This window comes from Garra rufa, chromosome 19 (assembly GCF_049309525.1).
Source record: "Garra rufa chromosome 19, GarRuf1.0, whole genome shotgun sequence".
Classification (NCBI taxonomy): Eukaryota; Metazoa; Chordata; class Actinopteri; order Cypriniformes; family Cyprinidae; genus Garra; species Garra rufa.
In genome coordinates this window covers 39,125,651-39,152,564 of record NC_133379.1, presented here as the reverse complement: position 1 = coordinate 39,152,564, position 26,914 = coordinate 39,125,651, and the positions used below count along the sequence as shown (strand labels likewise).

General features: G+C 35.2%; 2 protein-coding genes and 1 non-coding gene across 4 annotated transcripts; all 3 read left to right on the top strand.

Moving 5' to 3' along the window:
* The first annotated feature begins 1,075 nt into the window (after positions 1 to 1,075).
* On the top strand, positions 1,076 to 1,148 carry trnav-cac (transfer RNA valine (anticodon CAC)). Its single transcript has one exon. It is a non-coding gene; the product is annotated as a tRNA-Val (tRNA).
* A 374-nt stretch (positions 1,149 to 1,522) lies between these two features.
* LOC141292654 (small ribosomal subunit protein RACK1-like) lies at positions 1,523 to 14,430 on the top strand. Its single transcript, XM_073824689.1, has 8 exons — positions 1,523 to 1,710; positions 3,203 to 3,374; positions 3,551 to 3,698; positions 5,413 to 5,508; positions 7,713 to 7,823; positions 9,767 to 9,907; positions 13,996 to 14,106; positions 14,300 to 14,430. Exons 1-8 carry the CDS (start codon positions 1,602 to 1,604, stop codon positions 14,363 to 14,365), a joined length of 954 nt encoding a protein of 317 aa, XP_073680790.1. The 5' UTR covers positions 1,523 to 1,601; the 3' UTR covers positions 14,366 to 14,430.
* Positions 14,431 to 15,927: 1,497 nt separating this feature from the next.
* Positions 15,928 to 21,329, top strand: hnrnpabb (heterogeneous nuclear ribonucleoprotein A/Bb). Of its 2 annotated transcripts, none has more exons than XM_073824356.1 (9): positions 15,928 to 16,051; positions 16,476 to 16,643; positions 18,042 to 18,210; positions 18,295 to 18,453; positions 18,535 to 18,666; positions 19,061 to 19,154; positions 19,236 to 19,406; positions 19,491 to 19,571; positions 21,001 to 21,329. In XM_073824356.1, the coding sequence occupies exons 2-8, from the start codon at positions 16,495 to 16,497 to the stop codon at positions 19,556 to 19,558; spliced, it is 942 nt and encodes a 313-aa protein (XP_073680457.1). In that variant the 5' UTR covers positions 15,928 to 16,051; positions 16,476 to 16,494; the 3' UTR covers positions 19,559 to 19,571; positions 21,001 to 21,329. The 2 variants fall into 2 exon arrangements, with proteins under 2 accessions (XP_073680457.1, XP_073680456.1); XM_073824355.1 differs by having other exon boundaries at positions 18,535 to 18,690.
* The last annotated feature ends 5,585 nt before the right edge of the window (positions 21,330 to 26,914 follow it).

Here is a 26,914-nt window from a genome sequence, read left to right as displayed (position 1 = left end):
AAAGTTCAGTAGCACGGTCACTGCTAGAAAAATATAGAAGTATTTCTTTTAGTGTAAATTTTAAGTCACATTTTATACAAAAAGATAGATAACAGCTTAAGTTCTCCCAAAGATATTTAACCTTATTGCTATGATAGAATAAATGAGGTAAAGTTTCTTCTTCAACTTTACAGAATACACATAAGTTAGAGATATCAAAAAAAGAAGCAACTTGGGAGTTGGATAAACATTATGGAAAAATCTTAAAATGTAGGCCTATCTCTCTGATTTTATTAGAAATGCAACATTTTTTAGTGAGTAACCATGCTTTCTTCCAATGTATACAGTCAACAAATACTAAGATTTTTTTTTTTTTTTGCATCACTTTACAACCAAACAAGGTACATAATCATATTCCAGAATATAACCAGTCTTGTTTAGCTTTGGTTGAGCATAACCACAAATAGAACAAACATTAAAGCATCAGAATAAACTAAGCTAAACCAGAAAGAAAATAAGTAAATTACAACCAAGTGGGCTTTTAAATTAAGTTATACAGCTCCAAGAGATAAGTAAATTTAGTGGCTTTCTTCAGAAACCGATAACGTTGTATTTTAAAATGTTCAAAAATCATGTTTTTTATTTTGTTATCATGTTTGATTGTGTTAGCTGTATTCTTTTGTTATTTTTAGTTAATCAAAATAACCCAACTGCAGTTTGATTGAGATTAACTGGAATGTACAATGAACAAACATGATCTTTAAAAATGGTTAAAAATAGAATTATCTGTTTTTGCAAATTAACTGTTCAAATGTTGTGAATTTTTAATTAAAGCATTAAAAATATATATTTTCACGTATTTAACACGAGGGAAAATATGCAGACAGGCAAAAATGGGCAAAGATAAGCAAAGTAAACAATTTTAAAAAATAATTAAAATACAAAACTATAAATATTTGTATTTTTAAAAACATTAATAAATATTTCCATCGTTTTAGAGACGTTATTACATGTACGTTATAATCACCACTTAATGGCGCCATTTAACAACAAATCCAGTTAAAAAAACAGCAGTCGACGCAACGCGTTCACGCAGGTTTCCGTAGTGTAGTGGTTATCACGTTCGCCTCACACGCGAAAGGTCCCCGGTTCGAAACCGGGCGGAAACAATAGACATTTTTTTCAGTCCGTTTTTCTCACTTAGTGGAAGACACGAAATAAGAGCCATACAAATGTGGACACACGAAACATTACCAAAGGGTTTTGTATGTATTATAATAGTAGAAATGCATACTTTGTTTTCTGATGATTTTGAAAGCGGTCAACGAAAATCGTAAATTGTGATGGTTATAATTATTTTTATTTTATATGATCATTTATTGATGTATTATTGTTGTTATTATTATCAATATTGTTTTAATAATTACTTATTAAAAAAAAAAAAACACGACGTCTTTGCGTCAAGTAGCTGCATTCGCACTACAACTCCCACAATGCACCGCGCCGCCGCGCAGGCATGAAAATGTACTTCCGCCGCGTTGCCGGTCCTTTTCCTGCGCTGTAAACTTGAGTAAAGCTCGTCCAACTCAATCTACAGCCATCGACCGGTACCGACCGCCGAAATGACCGAACAGATGACCGTGAGAGGGACCCTGAAGGGCCACAATGGCTGGGTGACCCAGATTGCCACGACTCCGCAGTTTCCGGACATGATTCTGTCCGCGTCCAGAGGTGACAGATGATACTGTTTATGCCGCTCAGCTACTACAGCTATCAGGCGTAGCCAATACTGTGCTGGTACTATGGTATAGTAATGGTATTCTATGGTATTTCCGTGGCAGTCCAAGGAACTTTTATGAAGGGAAAACATCTAATTTTATTTAATAAAGAGTGATGGTACCTTCCTTACCACATGTATTCAAATGGTTTTGACTACTGTCAGTGAAACTTCGAAACTCCGTCTTATTCTTGTTATTAGTATATGATTGTAGTTATTATTGAACAAAATGCAGCTTCAGAGTTCACGTTTCCTCTCTTATCTTGTAAAATAACATTAAGTCTCATTAAATAATATATATTTATTAAAAGTTTTTGAACAGTAACGTTTTTAGTTTTTTAGAGTTCACCAAACCTGCATTTATTTGATCCAAAATACAGCAAAAGCCGTAATATTGTCAAGTGTTTTTACTATTTAAAATAACTGCTTTTTATTTGAATATATTTTAAAATATAATATATATTCCTATGATCAAAGCTAAATTTGCAGCATTTCTCCAGTCTTCAGTGTCACATGATCCTTCAGAAATCATTTTAATATTCTGATTTGCTGCTCAAGAAGCATTTATTATTATTATTATTATTATTATCAATATTTAAAACAGTTGAGTGCATTTTTTTCTGGATTCTTTGATGAATAGAAAGATCCAAAGATCAGCATTTATCTGAAATAAAAAGGTTTTGTAACATACACTATACTATTCAAAAACTAGTCAGTATAATTTTTTTTATAGAAATGATTGAAGTTAGCACATTTATTTATCAAGGATGCTTTAAATTGATCAAAAGGGATGATTAAAGACTTTTTTTTTTTGAGCAGCAAATCAGAATATCAAAATGATTTCTGAAGGATCATGTGACTGGAGTGATAATGCTGAAAATTCAGCTTTGAAATCTCAGGAATAAATTAAATTTAAAATATATTTAAATAGAAAGCCGTTGTTTTAAATGGCAAAAATATTTCAAAATTTTACAGTTTTGCTGTACTTTGGATGAAATAAATGCAGGCTTGGTGAGCAGAAGACACTTCTTTAAAAACCCTAAAAGTCTTACAGTTCAAAAACTTTTGACTGGTAGTCTGTGTATATATGTATTTGTGTATGTTATTTAAATGATTTAAAAATACACTTTCAGATTCAATTTGCATGTTGCATATTTTATTTTTGTAAAATAAGTCTTTTAAAATAATTTCAACTGCTTTATTTTACTCAGAAATCAAAAACTGCTATTCCTCTATTCAGCTTTGCCTGAACTATTTAATATTAACTATTAACCTAGCCAGTTGTCACTGTTAAACCCATGTTTTCTGGCATTAGTTGGTTCTGAGATGGGTTTTAATGATGCTTTTTGAATTTTGACACATGTTTTGGTAGATAAAGCCACATATTTGTCCTGGCTGCACCAATAGTGTTTCTACATTTGCTTTACTGTGCTCTTGTTTCTCCAGATAAGACCATCATCATGTGGAAACTGACTCGCGATGAGACCAACTACGGTATTCCTCAGCGAGCCCTGCGTGGACACTCTCACTTCGTGAGCGATGTGGTCATCTCATCAGATGGTCAGTTTGCTCTGTCAGGATCATGGGATGCGACCCTGCGTCTGTGGGATCTTACCACGTGAGTACGGGACGGTTGCTTTGCTTTAAATGCTGTTGATTTATGACCTCAGACTAGGGTTGGGTCGATAGACGATGCCATCGTCCATCGCGATGTTTCACGTTAGACATAGTACGATGCCAAATTGGTCGACATCGCCCAATCTCTCAGACTCACTCTTCAAATGTTGTTTGTAGTGGAACCACCACTCGTCAGTTTGTGGGCCACACCAAAGACGTGCTGAGTGTTGCCTTCTCCGCTGATAACCGGCAGATCGTGTCTGGATCTCGGGACAAAACCATCAAGCTGTGGAACACCCTGGGTGTCTGCAAGTACACCATTCAGGTGAGTCATTCGCCATTTTGATTGGCTGGAAATTAGGCTTTTTGCTGTCAAATCTTGACTGACCTTTATTAAGTAAACATAAGAATAACTTATGAGAGAAATATTGCCAGATGCACACTTAAAGGAGTAGTTCACTTTCAAAAAAAAAAAAAAAAATACAGATAATTTACTCACCCTTTGTTTTCCGAGATGTTTATGTCTGTTTTTCTTCAGTTTTTTGAGGAAAACATTTCAGGATTTCTCTCCATATGAAGGAATTCTGTGGTGCCCCCGAGTTTGAACTTCCAAAGTGCAGTTTAAACGCAGCTTCAAAGGGCTCTAAATGGTCCAAGCTGAAGAAGAAGAAGGGTCTTATCTAGTGAAACAATTGGTTAATTTCAAAACAAATTGAGAATTTCTATACTTTTTAACCTCAAATGCTCATCTTGTCTAGCTCTGCGATGCGTACTCTGTGCATTTCGGTTCAATACGGTTTGGGTATGTAAAAAACTCCCAACTCGTTTTCTTCCCCAACTACAAAATTATCCTACATCGCTGCAGAAGTACCGACCCAGAGTTTAAAAAGTGAACATACAAAGAAGATCAAATGGCCTTTACAAAAAAAGGTAAAACGGCGATTTGGGATGATTTTTAAAGTTAAAGATGAAAACGAGATGGGAGTTTTTCAACATACCCTAACTGTATTGAACCGGAGTGCACAGAGTATGCATGCACACCGCAGAGAGCATTTGAGGTTAAAAGTTATAGAAATAATCGTTTTGGTAGATTATATTGGCTCGTTTTGGAAGTTCAAACTTGGGGGCACCATAGAAATCCATTTATATGGAGAGAAATCCTCAAATGTTTTTCTCAAAAAGCATTTTTTATAACTGAAGAAAGAAAGACATGAACATCTTGGATAACAAGGGGGTGAGTACATTATCTGTAAATTTTTGTTCTGGAGCTGAACTAATCCTTTAATAGACTGAAACAGCTTGGTTGTACTTGATTCTCCATGAATCTCAAATTTGATTGTCGGGATCTTTTGAGGAACATTTGTTTCCAGAAGCTTTACTTTCACTGTTTCTCAGTGGAGGAATGATCTTCCCAAACCTCTGAAACATCTCACATCTTTTGAGGAACATTTGTTTGATCTTGCAATCATCAGCAGATTGCATTGCACTATATGTTTGGATCATTTCAGTCTCATCATACTAAGACGTATTATTGGAGTTATGTGACCCTGGACCACAAAACCAGTCATTAGGGTCATTTTTTTTAATTATACATAAAGCTTTCCATTGATGTATTGTTTGTTAGGATATGATGATATTTGGCTGAGATACAATTCTTTGAAAATCTAGAATTTAAGTGTGGCAAATAAAATCTAAATATTGAGGAAAATTGCCTTAAAGTTGTCCAAATGAATTTCTTAATGCGTATTGCTAATCAAAAAATAAGTTTTGATGTATTTACAGTAGGAAATGTACAAAATATCTTAATGGAACATAATCTTTACTTAATATCTTAATGATTTTTGGCATAAAATTAACACAATGTATTTTTGGCTGTTGCTACAAATATATTTTTGGTCCATTTGAATCCAACTGAGCTGTTTCTTTCTTCCATACTCTTATTCAATTCAATTTTTTTTTTGTATTAAGGTTCAATAAATGATTCAAATAATTGTCTATCATTTCATTCTCTGAGCTGAGATGTTTGTGTTGTTCCACAGGATGAGAGTCACACAGAGTGGGTTTCCTGCGTGCGTTTCTCTCCCAACAGCAGTAACCCCATCATCGTCTCCTCCGGCTGGGACAAGATGGTCAAGGTGAGAGCTGAGTGGAATTTAAAGGATTACTCTACTTCCAAAATACAATTTTTCTGATGGTTTACTCACCCCTATGTCATCCAAGATATGTCTTTCAAATTGTTTTTTGATTAAACATTTTATAGGAAAGTTCAGTGAGTTTGAACTTCCTAAATGCAGTTTTAAATGGCTCTAAACGATCCCGTCTGAGGAAGAAGGTTGGAGGAGAATTTGAGATGGGAGTTTTTTGACATACCCTAACTGTATTAACAGCTAGACAAGATGAGCATGTGTGGTTAAAAAGTGTATAAATATAAATTTAAGTAAACAATCAATCGATTCTTTAGATAAGACCTTTATTTTTCGTCTTAAATTGTTTAGAGACCTTTAAAACTGCATTTTTAACCTTCAATCGGTTGAGCACCATTGAGGTCCACTATATGGAGAAAAATCCTGGAATGTTTTCCTCAAAAAACTTAAAGAAAAAAAAGACATGATTATCTTGGATGACATGGGGGTGAGTATCAGGAAAGTTTTATTCTGAGTAATCCTTTATGGGCGTTTTTTTAGACAGGTTATTGTTTTTGTTCTGTAACGATGATTTAAATGGTTAAAATGTTTTCTACTTGGTAACATTTTAAAGGGTTCCAACTGTTAATGTAAGTCACATGAGTAAACTGTCCTCTGATTGGTCAGAATTCACCTAATGTTTATCAGTGTTGGGGGTAACGCATTACAAGTAACGCAAGTTACGTAAAAATATAACTTTTTCCAAGTAACTAGTAAAGTAACACATTACTTTTTAATTGACAACAAAATATCTGAGTTACTTTTTCAAATAAGTAACACTTTTTTTCCCCCATTCATTGATTAAGAGCTCTCCTGTCCCCATGTTAAGAGAAATCGTGACTAAGATGTTACTTTAGTTCTAGAATAAATGTGAACATGCATCTTACTCACTAAAAAAAAAACATGTACAGTTTTCCTCAAAATAAATAAAAACAGTGAAATTCAACTACAAATATGACGCAAACCTGCAATAATTAAATATGTTAAAGTCCCCCTGAAATCAAAATTTAAGTTTTTTGGCTTTTAGAATGAATAGCCTTAAGGTTATCTATAAGCTAGTGTGCTTCAAAACAATGACAAAATTTGCGTTTACAAGATATGGGCATTCAAAACGTACAGTCTCGTCACTTCCGCCAATATGAATCAACGATTTTGATGATATCACCGTGCGCTTCAGCTTCTCATCAAACGTTCTGTCCAATCAAATGCTCTCTAGAGTCCGTTGTGTCCCGCCCCCTACACAGAGATGCAATAACACGTGGCAGATCATATGTGCGATCGGCATGTATTAAACTACACAGCCTCAGCATGATTATGATCACTATTTTGTTTTAGAAAGAGTTTCATATTGAATCTATGGGGTAATTTATTAGTCTGTGGCTGTCATAAGTTTACAAATGCGGCTTTACCGAGCTCAACGGCTCTGGCCCCAGCAGATATAAATGGAACGCTATTGGCTATTCAAAAGAAGTGGGCGGAGCTGAGCGATATGTTTTTAAGTTAAAAGTACGTCACCACATAGAATAACGCTGCATGTTTCAAGGCACTTCAGTGGACCTTTAAATAATACAAATATCCTTTATGTATTTAATCCCATTTTATTAACCGATGTCTTTGCTGCCGACCTTCGGTGATTCAATTCATCCATACTAATAAGCAAAAATTACTCAAGATAATCTAACATTTGTTTTCTTTTTTTCCTGCTAAAAAGTTGACATTTTTCTTCTGCGGTCTACTGTACAGACGTCAATTTGCTTTTCTCTAAGCCGGAGCTGTGAAAAGGCTTTTACATTTGCAAAAAATATAACTTTTTATATTAAAAACCAGAAGCAAGCTCTGCCCGGATTTAAAAAGTAACGCAAAAGTAACGCAACGCATTACTTTCCATAAAAAGTAACTAAGTAACGTAATTAGTTACATTTTTAGGAAGTAACTCAATATTGTAATGCATTACTTTAAAAAGTAACTTTCCCCAACACTGGTGTTTATGTTCTAAAATCAAGATCAGGTCAGATCTGAGGAATTAGACATGCATACATACATATACAATTAATTTTGTCCCTACAACATTAAACTTAAGAATTTGTCAGCCTTTAAATCAATGTTTTCCTAGGTTCTTGAGGAATGTAAGCGTGGAAGTGTTTTGTCTCTTTCAGGTGTGGAATCTGGCCAACTGTAAGCTGAAGACCAATCACATTGGACACTCTGGATTCTTGAACACCGTCACCGTCTCCCCTGATGGGTCCCTCTGTGCCTCTGGTGGAAAGGTCAGTTTTACTGTGTATGGTCCTGTTTGAAGGCCCTGATATACTTCAAACAAAGTCAAAGAATGAACTCATATGACATCATTTCAAACAAAATCAGGTCGAAACTATGTTTTGAGTTTTTTGTTTCGAGTTCAATTCCGCAGTTTGAAACAACTTACCAAAGCGAACATACAATAACAAACCTTTTTCATCCAAATTAAATCACAAACCCACAAAATACAAAAAAGTCTTAAAATTTACCCAATTTAATAAAGTAAATGAACAATAATTAAAGTAACAAACAGGTTTGTGTTATTGAGACGACTCCTCTTTTTTCACATCATGCTAAAGTATTCAGACTATGAGCCGTTCACACTTGTCAGGACTGATTATGGAAATGGCATGGCTCTTTTGTATTGCAAACATGATACTTGACTCTGAACTGCTGCTAATCATTATTTTGTTGTCTATAATATTCTGACCATTGATACCCGTCTCACACCTAGATACACCGTCATTGTTATACGTGTGAACGGCGCAACACGCATTTACATTAATCTGCACCCTGCCTACAACAGCGCAGGGGTGTTGGAATGATTGAATACAGTATATCGTTGCCCGAAAGAACAAAAACAATTTTCGTTTGAAGTGTATCAGGGCTTTAGGGTCCTAATCTGAACCTAGGACACATTATTTGCAGAAAATCTTATAGACCTGGGGCTGTATGTGTAAAGCCGCTCAGAGTACAATTTTAGTCTTAAATGTGTCAAAATTCTTAGAATGACAATTTTAATCTTATTGCTAGACTTAAGATTCATAGAGATTCCTGAGTGTCAGGTCTAAAATATTTAAGAGAGCTGAAGGGGTCTCCTAACCTAGTTAGGAGTAACAAACTTGTAGCAAAGAAGAGGAGACGCGCACTTTCCAATGAACATATGACATATTGGAGTTTTATGAAGATACGGAATTGAAAAAATGATACAAATTGATCATCAAGATCATTTTTTTTGTAACTGACCAAGTAAGAAACTACACTCCTTCTACTCTAACAAAAATCAATGCTCTAACTGCAGAAATTAAAGTAGCAATTACCATTTTTCTATGAAAAATTGGAAACATGCAGCAGTGCACTGGTGATGACACGGTCTTAAATATACCATATACTTAAATACACAAACAAACACAATAGTGGCCAAAAGTGATGTGTTGAGGGTTTTAATGGCCTCACATTTCACTTAAACCATCAAAATATGAAAGAAAAAAAACATTGATCAGTGTTGTGAACTGCTTTCAATTGAAAGTAGCTAAAAAGTAGCTGATGAGGATGACTAATCTATATAAATATATCAGTGGGAGAGTGTTGTAATCAAAATAAAGTTTGTCCAAGATATTGATTTTTGAATAAAGTGTCAAAGAGGGTGAGGAAGTCTATAAACACTTATTACTACATTGGAAACATTGACATTGACTACAACATAATCAGTTATTAATATTTAGTCGGTCCTCTCTTGTTTTTGCATTTGTTCATATTTTCTTTGTATGACAGCATGCCCAAAAATTATGACCGCACACTTTGGCATGTTTCATTGAATTATTATCAGAAATAAAATAATTGACTGGAATATGCAATATTCTTTCAAAATCAGTAACACATTTTTTTTCTCTGGGCCAATACTATATGGCACTTCATTGTCTTTCCAACTGACTGTCAAACCATGCTGCAAAAACAAGCCATTTTTATGAGGATTGTAGGCTTTCTTGGAGTTATTGGAGCTGTTGGTGGAACTCATGTTCACAATACCAATAGAAAAGGATTTCAATACCTCAATAATTTGTGATAATTTTGCACAGTGCAAAGCATTTTCTTTTAAATATATTTGAAATATTATATAGTGTCTTAATTAAATTGTTTTATTGTAGTCAGTGAAAAAGAAAAAAATAATTGTCTGTGTCTCTGTCTTCAGGATGGGCAGGCCATGCTCTGGGATCTGAATGAAGGCAAGCATCTGTACACTCTGGACAGCGGTGACGTGATCAACGCTCTCTGCTTCAGTCCCAACCGATACTGGCTGTGTGCCGCCACTGGACCGAGCATCAAGATCTGGGTACCTTCAGCTCTCTGTTCTAAACCCTTCATTCACATTTACACATTTTTCTTGTGATACTCTAATTCTCTTTTTACCTCGTTTCATAACTTTTAGTTTTCAAAAAAGACGACATAGGACGGTAGGGGTGTGTGTGTATCAAAATGTTATTTCCATACTACATATTTTACATTCACCGTTATGCAGTTGATCATAAACACAGCTAAAAAGCTTCTTACTAGGGTAGGCGATATGACCTAAAATTAATATCACAGTATTTTTCATCTTTTGAACGGTGACGGCATAATATCACGGTATTGCTTTTTTTGGTACATTTTGGGAGGAGTAGCCTGTCCTGTCCCTTTAGTATGTGAATAAAGTTAATATTTTTTTGTAATATAATAAGTAAATAGTAGGTATCCTTATCAAAAAGAGACATGGGAGAGTATTATGCATTCTCAACTTATTTATTTTGCAAAAAACCTTAAGATCTCACTTAACAGTGCACAACAAACAATTTTTTTTTTTTTTTTTTTTTAAAACCTTTAAATAACTGGGGGAAATCAACCCATGGCAACAGTTTAAAAGTAGACCAATTCTGTGGGGAAAAACGCGGACTTGGCAACCCTGCATCCAACACGAGCTGCTGGAGTTAATGTCATTGCACACACGAGTACAAATTTTTCGTCCAAGAATTTTGTACATAAAAAAAAAAAAAAAATACAGGTTATGTTAATCGAGTTTACACACTGCCTCTGAAACTTTCGTCCGTCATAAAAAAAAATTCGGATCGTGTTTGATTTTCTGCATTTTCGCATCCATAATAAGCATTTTGATAAGGATGGCGAATATGAGAAAAAAAAAAAAATGCATACGAAATGCATGTGAAAATCGTACATTGACCTTTAGATTTGAATGATCACGGGTCGAAAGTAAAGAGAGATGTGTGCACAGAGTGTGCGCTATCGCAAAATCGAAAGTAAAAGTAAACAGCGCGAGCACTCATTTAAAAGCGATTTCTAGAGCATAGAAAGTGCGAAAAATTATATACAATATTAGTTCGCCTCGCGCCCGCTCAGTTTGTGATCCGCTGTGTAAATCCTTTCTTCACAATGTTTCACCAGTCGTTTAATGGCCACTCCGCTTTTACCGACCACCTGCAAAGCTGATACGAATATGTTTTACTTTTTTATTTACAACAAGATATATAGTGGACAGGTATTCAGACCACAACTGAACGTTTGAAGAAAATTTAATGCCTTATTATTTAGAATTAGCTATTATTGATGTAAATGCAGCCGTTCGAGGTACATAATTGATAGAGGTCGACCGATATTGGTTTTTACCGATACCGATAGCTAGGTTGGACCACGCTGGCCGATACCGATTAATTAACCGATAGTTTTTGAAAATGGATATTGAAGGCCAACTAAAATAGTGCTCTACTATTTAAAAAAATAAATACTAAACCATACTTTGTAAATGAATAAAAATATTAATATTAATTATAAATTGATCATTAAAGTTATTTCATAGTTCATTAATGTTAACAAAATGAACTTCGAAATTTAACAATATATCAGTAAATGTTGAAATTAACACTCTAACAAGGAACAACACTTCTATTCTACAGCTTTCATCAATCTTAGTTGATGTTACAAATGGGCTCATTGTAAAGGGGTGGGAATCTTTACATTTTAACATTTTTTTATTATATAAGCAGGCTGCTTTTTAAAATAATTACTTATTTAAAATTAGTGTTCTTTAAGTGTCGGCAAGTTTACAGAAATAGTTTTTTTCTTTTTCGTTTGATTATTACAGATGAGATCCGACAGAGGCAGCTTTAACAGGCTGCATTCAAACGAATGCACAGATCTATTTCGATGTATCAGATGTTTTGTCCTGCTCTGAAAACATAACTGACTGTGTGTACATCAGTTTCGTATAAAAGTATTTGAAAATCCAAGTGCATTTAACTGCATCTGCAATCAAGCTTTTTAGGACGAACAAACACAAAGAGCAATTGAAAGTCTGTCAGTGCATCTAATAGTACTGCATTATAAACGGCAGAAATGAAGGCACATGTAAAGTCAAAAACTGCGATTGATAGCTCACACTGTCAAACAATACACTTAGCTCACTGTGGAAATTCTGTGCAATGAAGCCAGCCGCGTTTCTGGCGCGCACGCGTGCCATATGCGGGAAAAACACACGCTCATTGAAGAGAGGATTGAGGTGCGTCGGAGAATCTATTTTTCACCCACCCTTTAATGAAACCGAACAAAAGTGCAGCGCTGTGTTGCGCGGACAACTTGCAGGTATCACACGCACACACAGGACGCGTTGTATAGTTCAAGCATAAATCTAAAACAGTTTATTTAATCACCAAACGGGCAAATGTTTACTTCAAGAATGATCAAAAAAGCGGCAAAGGTTAGTTTAAACATGAAACGGAAAGAGAAAGTGCGATCTATATTGCAGCCATTTCAGAAACAATTTCTTTTCTGTTTTACATTTATGTTAAAATATTATTTGTTTTTGTTTTGTTTCAGTTTAATATGTTAATTACGAAAGAAGTTTGTGTAATTTGTAAATGTCATAAAGGACGTGGTATGAATTGGACGGCAATATGCCAGGAGAATTGGAGAGGGTCAGACACAATTTTTGACAACTTCGTACGTTTTTATTTGTGGAAAATCCCTTCTTTAACGAATTTCGTTTTGTATTATTTTTATCTTAATTTTTAATAGATATTTTTGTTGATCAGTTATTAAAATCAAATAGGAACAGGAAAATGGCATTGTGAAATAAAGTGCGTAACAAGATGCAAACTCACCATGCTTTAACGGCCTGAAGAAAAGGCTAAAACATAAATTATAGCTCTGTATTAAGCATACAGACTTAATTAGAGCTACAGAAATACAAATAGTTTGCTTAAATGCACAATACTCAATTTTCCAGCACAGGGTCAAGTCTTTATGAACGATGTAGGAAAGATGTGTAATGTAAAACTATGGCGCTGCTGTGACTGATTTTGTCGGCTGAATGAACACAGTTTGCTTTCTCATGTCTTTACACCTGCAACTTTGCTGGCTAAGAATATAAACAGCTGGATATAAATCAATACAAATATATGGTAACAATCCTGGCATTAAACATTGGTCTAGGGCTTAACCTCTCATACTCCATGACAGCGGAGCGTGAGCCGCTTCAGCAAAGAACGCAACCCGGAAAAACTATCGGCAAGGATTTTTGCCGATAACCGATAGTTCGGCCAATCAACTATCGGTGCCGATTAATCGGCAAAACCGATACATCGGTCGACCTCTAATAATTGATTTATTACGGTATTGACGGTATTAGAAAATCCATGTCGTGGCGCAATGTCACACCGGTGTCCCACCCAGCCCTACTTCTTACCACAGTGGCCATCCTTTACAAAACTAATATCTACCACAGTTTTATCGCAGGTAAAATGCAAAATGTTTCAATACAAGCATTTTCATCCAATGGAATTTATGCAGTATTTCAAACTTTTAACCCACAGGAAAAAAATGAACCTGCCGCAAAAGTTTAAAATCAGCCCAATTCAGTGGAAAAAATGCGGATTTGGCAACCCTACATCTAACATGAGCTGCATCCAAAGCATTTTAAATGCTTCACAGATTGATAGCGACTCTGATGCGCAAAAATCATATTCAATATTCGAATGTTTGCGGGAGCGGGATTAATAAAACGTTCCCGTGCAATAAAGAATATTGCAATGCATGGTAACTTTTAAATTGCTAAAGATGGCATGTGAGTTAAACTCATTTTGTTGAATCGGTTCAAACTGTCCATTACAAAAATTGCTCCAATGCCATCTTTGTTCGTTTTAACATGTATTTCAATGATTTTCAATTTAAAAATGAACAAAGATGGAATTAGAGCTGGTGAGTTCAATTAATTTAGTTGAATCAGTTCAAACGGTCACTCTTGCATTTTGAATCTACTTGAATGAATATGAATATAAATGTGAATATTTGGCTTATGGCTGGTTTGATTTGGTGCTCATTTGCTCCCCAGTCACTCTTCCCTCTCATTATCATTGTGCCTCTCTGTCTCCACAGGATCTGGAGGGAAAGATCATCGTTGATGAGCTGAGACAGGAAGTCATCACCACCAACAGCAAAGCTGAGCCGCCCCAGTGCACCTCTCTGGCCTGGTCTGCTGATGGACAGGTGAGAGCTTCCCACAGGCCACAGTTACTTGTGTGTGTTTGTGTGAGATGAGCTTATTCTGTAGGTGATGACCATTAGTTTGGATGCTGGATCTCTGAGTGGTTGGTGGCGTTGTGTGCTATGGATAATCTTATATATAAACTAATTTGACAAACAGAGTATTAATTACACTATATATTTTATATTTTCTCAGACTCTCTTTGCTGGATACACAGACAACCTGATCAGAGTTTGGCAGGTGACCATCGGAACCCGATAAAGGTGTTCGTTTCCAAGAACAGAATGCAAAAGATGGAAAATTGAATAAAAAAGTGATAAATGAAACCGATTTTGTCCTTGTTAGTATTTTTTCTTTTGTGCTTATGGCAATTTGTACTACATCAATGCACAATACAGTTATACTTTTGGTGATTTTTTTTTTTTTTTATCTCATGAAATCTGTTTTATTACTCATGAATTTCATATCATTATCTACTTGATGTATACAGGTATAAAGTATATGTGACCCTGGACCACAAAACCAGTCTAAAGTAGCATGGGTATATTTATAGCAATAGACAAAAACACATTATATGAATCAGAATGATCGATTTTTCTTTTGCGCCAAAAATCTTTAGGGTATTAAGTAAAGGTCATGTTCCATGAAGAAATTTTGTACATTTCCTACTGCAAATATGTTTTGATTAGTAATGTGCGTTGCTAAGACTTTAATTTGGAAAACTTTAAAGGCAATTTTCTTTTTTTTTGCACCCTAAGATACAAGATTTACCTATTTCGGTTACAAAAAATTGACCCTTATGACTGGTTTTGTGGTTCTTGGTCACATGGTTTTGCATGTTTGGAAAGATTAGGAAGAATGGATTCTGTACCAGTTAATGTACGAATGAGCAAATCTTTTACACATTTATATACCTGCTGTCTGATTATGTTTATGTAGATTTGCTGATGTTCTGGGTTAAATATTGAAAAAAAAATATATATTTTTTTGTTTGTTTGTTTGGTACTATAGTAAGTGTTAATATTGCAATTTCTTTGGTCAAGTAGTGTCTCTTTCACCCACAATTTGGAGTGTTTTGTTATATAAACAATTTACCTTTCACTTGAGAAGCTAAAATACAGATACACAGCTATATAGCTTTTAGGTTTAATCAATTTAAAGCACATTAAATACCATTTGGTATATTACATCAAACTGTAGCAGATAAAGAAATAGATGTATACCATGCATAGTTTGAGTTTATGAAAATGTATGTTAATATGCTTTGTATTATATCCAGAATGAAACAATCCGTGGTTATAGTCTCTGCAAGCCTTTCAAAACGGTTGCAGTATCTCGTTTTAAAGCGAAAATCTTTACAATCTAAGCAAATTTAGTTCAATTGTCAGTGATACATATGTTATAGTGATTATGTCTACAGAAACAAGACAGTAATACAAAAAAGGCATGGATTGGTCGTGAATGTTGTTTAAAAGTGACGGAGAATTCGAAAATGAATGAAATGTGGTTTTGAAATCCCTCTTTGTGAGTGCAGTCCTTCATCGACGATTGATGGAAATCGCTTAAATTGATAGGGACGCCTAACAAGTTTGTTTCTAAAGCATTCTTATATGTTACATCGCTTTATACACGCTTGCATTCATTGTGTTTGATTGCACAACACCTTCACCATCGTGTTTTATAGCGCACACGCTGTGGAACATCTCGTGCTAAACCGTTTGAACCCACAGCAGAAAAGAACTGCGCAGGAGGAAACCATAACGGGGCGGAGCTTCACCAGCTTTGGCCAATCAAACAACGCTATCATTGCTTGGTCAACCACTATCGTCAAATCACAGCTTGCGTTATTCCACCAGACCCATCCAGTGCTATAAAGGTGGCCACGAGTTGATACTGTAAGCGAGAGTCCATTTTGGAAAGCGGCTTTTTCAGCGCCAATATTTTACAGTAAGCCGGTTAATTTGAATTTAATTCGTTTGTTTGGTTGTTTTGAATTTGTTTATGCTTTTTAAGAACATCTGTAAAACAGCGTTTTAGACGAAAAAGCTTGTTTTGTGCGTTCGGTGTAGCTAAAGAATGTAAATGCGATCGTGCAAGGCTAGCTAGTTTAGCTTTGCATGCTGCTTTAGCTGTCGCTACGCGGCATGAATGAATGTTTTTAATTGTTTGTTCTGATCTAAATGCGTTGTAAACGTTACTAACACATTTGTACGACCGTTTAAATACGTTTTTTGTCCTTTTGGTTAGATCCAACTGATATTGAGCGTTTGTGTAGAATCCGATGGCGTAGCCATGCTGCATCTTTATTATTCCAGCATCAACCGTTGTATCTCTCATTGTGAGACTAAATCAAATCATTTCCAACCTAAAGGTAATCTAAAGCTACCAAAATGGCCGACGCAGAGCACCAGTTCATGGAAACCTCCGAGAACGGGAATGAGGACAATCTGAACGGGGCAGAGCTCGCAGAGGAGGCCGCGGATGAGAATGGAGGCGAAGGAGGACAGATCGACGCCAGCAAGGGCGAGGAAGATGCCGGGTGAGAACATTAAGCGTTTTATGTTACGTTTTCGCATTTAGTCTCATTTTGACGTTATATGTTTTGTTTTAAGCAGTGTTTGTTAGTGCCGTGTGTCTTTGTTAATAAAGGGGGGTGGGGGCGGGCTTCTCATTCGGTTCTTCTGTCCGGTTATTGTGCTCATTGTTGGGAATGAGGGTTATTTGCGATTGAATCGCGCCTTGGCGGGTGGCAGCAGATGGTTTGATCTGCCTAACGTTATACACAAGTTTTACATCGGTGAAATCATAAACAAGCCGTCCGAAGTCTGTCTTTTTTGCTTTATTAAACCCTACAAATGTTATACATTCTCATCCGCGTGGTAATTTACTTCATTAGTCGTATTGTAGTGTTTATGGTTGCCAGGCAACTGGATCTTAATATAGTTTAAGTGGACGCACCGCGTCCAATCAGAATTCAGAGTTGGACTTATAGCACGCAACAATCTCCGCCCACTTTTCAGCGGACTCCATTAAGCATTTTTCCCTTCCATTCATTTTTCCATAGGGATTTTTGACAAACGTTACAGGCAGTAAATCAAACCAACCATATTTGAAGTGAATCACATTGCAAGTGTCTTCTGCTCACAAAGCCTGTGTTTATTTGATCGAAGTACCGCAGTAAAATTGACTTTACTATTTTAAAGTTTTTCTATTAGATTATTTTAAAATGTAATTTATTCATTTGATCAAAGCTGGATTTTCAGCATTACTACAGTCTTCAGTGTCACATGAGCTTTCAGAAATTGAATATGCTCTTATGTTTTTTTTTTTTTTTCTTTTCTTTTTCCCTCAGGATTCTGATCCAAAGATCAGCATTTATCTAAAAATAAAAAGCTTTCGTAACATGCACTATACCGTTTTAAAGCTTTTTCTTTTTTTAGGGAAATCATAGAAATTTATACTTTTTATTTAGCAAGGATGCTTTAAATTGATAAAGTGAAAGACATTTAGAATTTTTCAAAAGATTTGTTTCAGACAAATGCTGTTCTTCTGAACTTTCTATTTGTCAAAGAAACCTGAGAAAAATCTACTCTGCTTAATGCATAAAAATAATTTTTTTTTTTTTTTTTTTGAGCAGCAAATCAGAATATTAGGATGATTACTGAAGGATCATGTGACTATAGTAATGATGCTAAAATTTAGCTTTGAAACCATTCTCTGTGGAATTCTGGGTAATGCAGTTATTCACCAGGAATTATTTTGACTGTTCAATGAAATGAGTTTCAGTGTGTGCTGATGGCTTTAACAAAAGCATATCCTCAATTACCAACCTTGTACGTTGGTTTTGAAAAGTTTATAAGTTCCATTATGAAGAAAGTGGTTGGGTTCAGTTCTGTAATGTGAGGTTCTCATCAACTTGTGTTATTCTCTTATGCAGTAAAATGTTTGTTGGAGGACTCAGCTGGGACACCAGTAAGAAAGACCTCAAGGACTACTTCTCAAAGTTCGGGGAGGTGACTGACTGCACCATCAAGATGGATTCAAACACTGGCCGATCACGAGGGTTTGGCTTCATCTTGTTCAAAGAGTCCGAAAGTGTGGACAAGGTATGGATGCCTTTGTTTACCTTCCTTTGAATCCAAACACTTGCATTGTGCCAGACGTTCACACTATGTCTTTTCTTAAAATAGGTCCTGGAACAAAAGGAACACAGGCTAGACGGCCGACAGATCGATCCCAAGAGAGCCATGGCCATTAAGAAAGAGCCCGTCAAGAAGATCTTCGTCGGTGGCCTTAACCCTGAAACCACAGAAGAGAAGATCCGTGAATACTTCGGAGCCTTCGGAGAGGTGTGTTTTGACTCCATTGAGTATGAAAACAAGTGTTATGTCTTTTAGACTTTATTAATCCTGAATCGATTTTTCTCACAGATCGAAACTATTGAACTTCCAACCGATCCAAAGACTAACAAAAGGAGGGGCTTCGTCTTTATCACATTCAAGGATGAATCTGCCGTTAAAAAGATCCTGGAGAAGAAATACCATAACGTTAGCGGAAGCAAGGTGACGAACGGAAAGGAAGATGTTGTATGCATTTTTATTTTTTCTTCAAAATTGCAAAATATGAATGTAGAATTGTAATGAAGTTGTATGTATTTTGTATTTATTTTTGTGAATTTACAATTTAGACTAACTTACTTTTTTTTTTTTTTTTTTTTTTTTTTTTTTGGTGAATTCATTATTTAGACCCTTTTTATTTTATAACTTATTTTTGTGAATTCACAATTTAGACTAACTTAAATTTTTTTTTTTTTTATACTTTAAACTTTTTTTTTTTTTTTTTTTTTTATGCACTTACGAGTTGTAATTACTTTAGTTTTATGTTTAGCTGCAGAAATAAGCTTTAATCTGTTAGAGTTTGGCTTTGTTCTCATCTGTTTTGTGCTTCTGATTCTAGTGTGAGATCAAAATTGCCCAGCCCAAGGAAATCTACCAGCAGCAGCAGTACGGCGCCCGCGGAGGCTTTGGAGGTCGCGGCAGGGGTCGTGGCGGTAAGTTGTGTGCTTTTGTCGTTTAATTCCATTTCTTAACCCCAATCTCAGTCCTTGAACTAATGGTGTGTCTTTCTTTAGGCCCAGGCCAGAACTGGAACCAGGGCTATAACAACTACTGGAACCAGGGCTACGGAAACCAAGGCTATGGTGGATATGGAGGCCAGCAGGGCTATGGTGGTTATGGAGGTTATGGAGGCAACTATGACTATTCCTCTGGCTACTATGGATATGGTGGTGGGTATGACTACAGTAAGTCTACATCTTCTGAATGTTCTCATGGTGATCCTGGTTTCACCTCAATGTTCATTTATTCACATGCTTTATTTTCTTCAGACCAGGGCAATACAAGCTACGGGAAAACACCAAGACGTGGCCACCAGAGTAGCTACAAGCCATACTGATCATGCAGAACAGGTAGTGTGTGATTATCAATGGATAAATGTTTTCTTCATTGGGGTTTATAAGGCACTATTTAGAGTTATTGGTATTGATTTGAGTGCACCGACACCATCAAATGAAACAAAGCTTTCATTGAGTGTAATGACTTTTCTTTCATGCTGCTTTCTGCAGATCTTAAAGGCTCTTTTTCAAGCTTTCACAAATTAGAGCCTAAAAAAAGGTCTTAAATGCAGCGACTATGCCGTTAAGGTTTTCTGTTGTGATTTAAGTGTTTATTTGCGAAAACAATAACACTTAATGTCCACATCAAAAGAAATTTACAAAAGTGATTGTGTCCATAGAAACCACATTAAGTTTAAGTGTCTACTTTTAAGGATTCAAGAGTTTTTGGAGAACAAAAATGTCAATCTGATTGAAGTGTTAAATTTGTCATTCAGTGTAATGCAGTATTCATGTAAAAATACAAAGAAGCTTATTCTGACTTATATATATTAAAATGTATAATAAAATAAGGGAGCATATTTATTTTAAATGATAAATCTTGTATAATTGGCAAAATGTAACAGTTTTGCATGTTTTAGGGGTAGAATTACAACTAATTAGTATTTGGGGTGAAAGTAATTTGGCATATTTACAACAATCAATTTGAGACTTTAGTGTGTGTGTCTTTGTAAATTAGGGGAAAATGTGTTTATTTTATTTTTTGCTCAAAAACAAATGCAATCAAATTAAACTAACTTTCTTTTTTTGGAAAAACAACTATTTAAAGCAGTATTACTATTGTTTTTATGCTTAAACCCTTTTTCGTCTTTGACCCATATGCCTTTTGTCTGTTTTCCAATACAAATATGTGAACGTCCTTAAGATACATTTACTTAAACTGATTGCATTATATTTTATGTTTGAAGAGCAAATAACTGTCAATGGGGTATAATAACTAGTTTTCCCCTTTAAATGAATTAATTCAATTTGAGTCATGAAGTCCAGTTTAAAGTAAATGTATCTTAAGATTTGGATGTTTGCACTGGAGCAATTTTTAAAGTATTGCTAATTCAGTTAAATGGAGAATTCAATTTCTTTTTTTGGTAGTTTAAAACCTTCAAGAAACCCCATTTACAGCTGAATCAATTTTCATAATTGACTTTTGCTACTTTGACACTCCTAATGAACTGAATCAAAGCTAAATAAGTGACACTTGTCTTAGGGAAATTTGTGTAGAAACCATTTCCCCTCAGAAATTGCTAGTTAATTTTGGAAAGAAATGCAGGGAATTATTAAACTTTTTAAAAAGGGCTTTTTTTGGGGGGTTGGTTCTAAATCCTTGTAATGGGTTTAAATGAAGAATTGACTGAATATTTAGCTGTATTTCTAAGCATGCTGAAAATGCATGCAAAACTCTGTTAGCATTGTCTTAAACAGTGTCTGCCTGTTTGTTTCTCCCTAGGATTAAAGTATTCCCAAAAACCAGGAGTCTGACCGTGACAACGACAGCAGTTCACACACCTGCGGGCTCTTTCCTTTTACCGGATGAGATCATGACCCATTTGTACAGAACCGATGAATAGGGGAAGCAATGTCACACTTCCACATTTTTATTTGAATTTTATTTTCCTTTTGTCCACATTTCCAGCGATGGAAGTGTTATTTTTACTGTACTTTTTGGTACCTTTTTTGAATAATGTATTGTATGGTTGTATTTTACATGTCTACTGGATTTGCCACATGAGGTTCGGGAGCTGCCAGAGCTTTTGAAATAAAACGATTTTGAGTAAATTTTTCTCAATGTTTCCAGATGCTTGTTCTGCTTCCTGTTGTTGCGTAGCGTAGGAGAGCCCTTTCAAATGCCGGAGTCCCGTGAATGTCAGCGTTTTGGGTAATGCATCTAATAGTGACTGGAAATTTCCACCTTTGTTAGCTTTGATTTTAAACTGTTTAATTTTTTTGACTTGCTTTTCTCAGTTATAATGCTTAAGTTGAATCTTTTTGTCAATTAGGACACTTGCTAGCGACCAGCAATGTTGCTCGTTGAAATCTCATTCCTATAGTGTTTTTGGTAGAAATAAATGATTTGTAAGTTTTGGAAGTGTTCTTGTTTACTGGCTAACATTAATGTTAATTTGTCAATATTAAGTTTAAATGGTGACTTCTGCTGTGACGATTAATTTGTAATGACGATTTTTGCCATAATGCCTTTTGAAAAACCCTGATAACTTTGCATTAACAAACTACATGTTAAATGACTAATTCTTGCATTGTCCGATAGTCCTAATATTTTATCCACCCTATTTTTCCAAAAGCAAATGTAAGCTGTGAGTATGTGACTTTGGTTTGTTAGCTGCTATAAGGGAATAACATGCAAAGTACAATTTGTCTGACAAACCAATTTAATCATAAAATGGTATAACAAATGGCAATTAGCAGACTTTTGTACTGCTACATGGTTTCTGCAGGTATTTAAAATTGTTAATTTACCCTTCCACAATTTTAAGGCTTAAATTAAATCTGAGCCAAAAGTAGTCCATAAAGTCATGACATTTTAGTTTTGCATAATCAGTGTTTTTGTTTTCAAGGTCAAATGTCCAAACATCCTTAAATCAAAATGCATTTATTTGAGAAGCAAAATGAAGAGAAGTCTTGTTTTCAGAGAAATTTAAGTTATGCTTGAAGCAAGAGCAAACATGCCAAAGGGGTATTAAAACCTATTTTTCCCTTTAAGTTAAGATGGTTTTTGTGACCCTGTTGGCTGATACTTTTAGTTTTAATAACTCACTTATTATTATTTTTTTTTTTTCTGAAAATTAGATCCTTTGTTTTTATTACATCTTGATTTAACAATCTTTTGGACTTGAAAAAATGACAGCTTTCTTGATAAGTTATTTGGAAAAGTAAAGTTGTATCTGTCATTCTTAAACTTTGAAGTGTTGCTAATACAACGTTTACAGAACATGTTAAATTGTTTCTCTTAATGTGTTCCTTACACTTTCATTACTTGGTCATAAGTCTTAAATTAACCTCTATAAAACCTGCAGAAACAATGTAAAATAACTTGAATATTTGAGTCACACATTTAAAAGTGGTTTTATCTTGTCAAATACGGTGGATAATGCAACCAAGTCAGACAAATGTTTTAAGGGTTTAATTGGTTAGTTCATCAAAGTCTGAGGTTATATTTGGAATGGTGCTCAGTATCCCAAATACAGTTGAGGCCCAAAGTTTATATCCCCCTTTCAGAATCTGCAGAATGTTAATTATTTTACCCAAATAAGAGGCATCATACAAAATGCATGGTATTGTTTATTTAGTACTGACCTGAATAAGATATTTCACATAAAAGATGTTTACATTTAGTCCACAAGAGAAAATAATAGTTGAATTTAGAAAAATGACTCTGTTCAAAAGTTTACATTCCCTTGATTATTAACGCTGTGTTGTTACCTGAATGATCCACATTTTTTGTTTAGTGATAGTTGTTCATGAGTCCTTTGTTTGTCCTGAACAGTTAAACTGCCTGCTGTTCTTCAGAAAAATCCATCAGGCACCACATATTTGGTTTTTCTGCGTTTTTGTCTATTTGTACCCTTTCCAACAATGACTGACTTTTTCACACTGAGGGACTCATACGCAATCATTACAGAAGGTTCAAACACTCACTGATGCTCCAGAAGAAAAAAACATGCAGTAAGAGCTGGGGGTGAAAACTTTTGAACAGAATGTAAGTAATGTAACAAATACTTTCCCAGAAAAGAAAAGTTAAATTTACCCTGATCTTCAATTTCGAAAAGTTTTCACCCATCGGCTCTTAATGCATGGGTTTTCCTTCAGGAGCATCAGTGAGCATTTGAACTTTCTGTAATAGTTGCATATGAGTCCCTCAGTGTGAAAAAATGGATCTTAGAATCATACAGTCATTGTTGGAAAGGGTTGAAATACACAAAAATGCTGGAAAAATAAAGAATTTGTGAGACCTGAAGGATTTTTTTTAGTTATCTTTTTATAAATTTAACTATTATTTTCTCTTCTTTTATGTGAAATATCTTATTCAGGTCATTCATCCCTCTTATTTTGGTCAAATAATTAACATTTTGCAGATTCTGAAAGGGGGGTGTACATTTTGAACTCAACTGTATATGCACATTTTCTGTATGCTTAGTCGACTTCATTTGCTAAATGTGCATTATGTAACAAAGCAAGGTGTACTGTAGCCTACTGTGCAGTTCACTTTTGACCATTTCAATCATGATGGATGACAGAATTAATGGGTGAAATCCACTGGAACATCAGCATCACTTTCAAGAAAATTCAGGTAAGATTGTTGTAGAAATGTAAAAGTTTGCATCTTTTGTCAACTACGATTCCAATTATCTCTTCCTTTGGTTTTTGGCTAAATGTAGGCCATCCCGCATCACCCTATAGCACTAGGCAAAAACAGGATTTTTCTATTGTTTTTTGCATTATTGCAGAAAATAAGCTCCGGGACCAAGATATATATATATTTTTTTTTTTGATTCTAACAAATATTGTTCATCATGATAATCATAATCAAGTAAAAAGCTAAAATTAGGCTTTAAACAATCTACAGCACAGCCACACAACTTTAACATCACCATCATTAACTTAAAAGTTTGAGTTAGAATAGTTTGCAAGAGTGTGATTATGAACGCAAAGCAACTGGATGAGTTCTGATTGGTGTGAAACCTCTATAGTCCCATTAGATAACTGTACGCAAATGCTTTTTTCAAGACAAGTAACTTAGGGCTGCAACAACGAATCGATAAAAATCGATTACTAAAAGCGTTGGCAACGAATTTCATAATCGATTCGTTGTGTCGCGCGACGCAGAGACATTTGGTTGTTATTATATATATTAAAAAAAAAATTTGAGCGCAGAGCGGAGTGGACACATTCGGTCTCTCTCCCGCACTGATGCCAGCAGAGTTCGGCACCTCATAAGCTGTGTTTCCATCCAAAAATGCGAATTTAACTTATGCGCAAAACTGGAACATTTGAGCATAAAGCACCGTTTCTACATTATATATATATGCTGCCCCGATTTATATCAAACATGTTTGATATTTAAGCCTACTTTGGCTAGCGTACTTTCACAGCAGCCAATGCTCGATCGCAAAACAGCTGCTGTACGGGTCGTTGGATAGTGGAGATGGAGAAAACTACTTCTATAGTTTTTGTAACACTGTCTGTCTGTATAATGTGTCGAAAACATACCACAACCGTAAGGAGAAAGAGGAGCTCTGCTGAGGTGAAATCGTCTCAGTTTTGAATAGGGCTGTGACGGTGCTGGCACGTTGTTTTTTTATATATAGCCTACACTTCAGTCAGCAAACAAGCAGCCTAAAAACGCTAAAATAAATCAAAGAAATAATATATTTAATTAAGAAAGTAGCCTAAGAGTATTAAATAGGATATTAAACAAACATTCCTTGTAAAAATGTCCGACAGCTCATCAATTTTTGGCCGACTGAATTTCCAGTCCGACTGTCTTTTTTTCTCTTTCTCTTCCTCGTTACACAGCTGCTGTTTTTAATAGCAAAGTGATTACATTTATTTTCGTTCCTTTAGTTTATAAAGTTAATTTAGAGATATATTTGGAACACTTTTTGTTTGTTAAATTCAAGTTTTTGTTTTTTAAAGTTATGACCTAGCAAACAGCTGCAGACAGATCAAAAGCCTGCTTAATTCATCGCGATTTAAATTAAAATCAATTGATATAAAAAACTTAAAACATATCACAATATTAGTTTAATCATTCAATCAAGATAATTCCAAAGTTTGTGCGGAGAGAAGCACGCTTTGCAGGACATGGAGACTAGTGTTAATTTCGTCACCTATTTTTAATTTAGTCTTAGTCTTAGTCTTGTGCCAAATGTCCTTGTTAGTTTTAGTCATATTTAGTCATTCACATATCTTTTTTTGTTAGTCAAGTTTTAGTCGACTAAAAGTCTCGTCATTTTAGTCTAGTTTTAGTCAAAAAAGAACAATATATTTTAGTCTAGGTTTAGTCAAAAAATTGTAGTCTTTTTTTAAAATAACACATTATTACTGAGATTATTACTGATACACATTTCAGTAAAAAAAGTGTTTCACATATCTCAAACATTGGTTAAATGTCATAATTACCTGACAAAATACACTTGTTGAATGATTTTTGTTGAATGCAAATGTTAAACGTGTCTGGTTTTCAATTTCAGATTTAGGAGACACATTCACAAATGATTAACCCTTTCAGTGGTGACTTTAAAATATTCTAGCGGACCCCTGAGAGTGAGTTTTTTTTAAGCGACCATTATTTTAGAACGTTCCTCCTTATTGTTTCCATGGCGACGCATCAAGCTTGTCACGTGACACAACACAGACACAATAACACTGTATGACAGATAGATCGCTTTTATTTCGTTTTTCCTTTTTTATCCAGAATACTCACACACTTGCTTACCATGCCATGAACTATCTAATATTCCGATTCACAAATATGTGTGAATTAGTATGTTTCGTCGTTTAAAACCCTATAGAAATGATCTGGATCGTAATCTGTAACGTGGGATGGGCGCGGCCATATTTGTTCGCGCTGCTGTTCAGGCTCAGAGAGTCCTGTCAGCCGTATTTACAGCACATATACATTCATCCGTTTCTCCCGAAATACATGCAAGTAAGTGGCTGGTGAACTAGAAGAGGAATAGAGTGAACTTTTTAGTTACTAAGCCTATGTGTATGTGATATGAATAAAACACATCGGCAAATTATATTTGAATAGATTGTTATTTGCTGCTTCCATAGACCTATGTGTGTATTTTACAAACTCTAAATGTCTCCTTTTACTAGTACTTATGTGTATTTAAATGTCTGAAACCTAAAATAAGCTCAGCGCCAGCCAGCGCGCCAAAGCGCAGTTTGAATATTTTAAAGCCGTAACAGCTGATGAAAAAGCAGAGACGATTGTAGACGAAAATGAAGAGAGATTTTATCTTAGTTTTTATTTTATGCAAAACATTTTCGTCTCGTCTTTTTTCGTCAACAATAATGCATGTTAATTTAGTCTTAGTCAGCGTTTTTGGACAGTGGTGCAGTCTTGTCATCGTCTCGTCTTAGTCATGAAAAAAAAGGTCGTTGACGAACATATTTCGTCTCGTCTCGTCTGACGAAATTAACACTAATGGAGACGCCAGTGCAATGTGGAATTTCTTTTTTGCTCATAAAGGTAAGAGTAATTTACCACCCGGGCCGGTGTTGTGCCTTTTTTCGACCCCTGCCAAATTATGACCCCCTCTCGTTGAAAGCGCTACCTGATTGCCTAATCCTAACCCCACCCCTAATCCTAACCCCTCCCCCACACCTAACCCTAA

What these genes read in the sequence shown, in the direction of transcription:
- hnrnpabb (XM_073824355.1), top strand. Translation starts at nt 16,495, where the DNA reads ATGGCCGACGCAGAGCACCAGTTCATGGAAACCTCCGAGAACGGGAAT. An exon ending in AAGGGCGAGGAAGATGCCGG is followed by an intron (nt 16,644 to 18,041) that starts GTGAGAACATTA and finishes TCTCTTATGCAG; the next exon opens with TAAAATGTTTGTTGGAGGAC. An exon ending in ACTTCGGAGCCTTCGGAGAG is followed by an intron (nt 18,454 to 18,534) that starts GTGTGTTTTGAC and finishes TTTTTCTCACAG; the next exon opens with ATCGAAACTATTGAACTTCC.
- LOC141292654 (XM_073824689.1), top strand. Translation starts at nt 1,602, where the DNA reads ATGACCGAACAGATGACCGTGAGAGGGACCCTGAAGGGCCACAATGGC. An exon ending in TCTGCAAGTACACCATTCAG is followed by an intron (nt 3,699 to 5,412) that starts GTGAGTCATTCG and finishes GTTGTTCCACAG; the next exon opens with GATGAGAGTCACACAGAGTG. An exon ending in GCTGGGACAAGATGGTCAAG is followed by an intron (nt 5,509 to 7,712) that starts GTGAGAGCTGAG and finishes TGTCTCTTTCAG; the next exon opens with GTGTGGAATCTGGCCAACTG.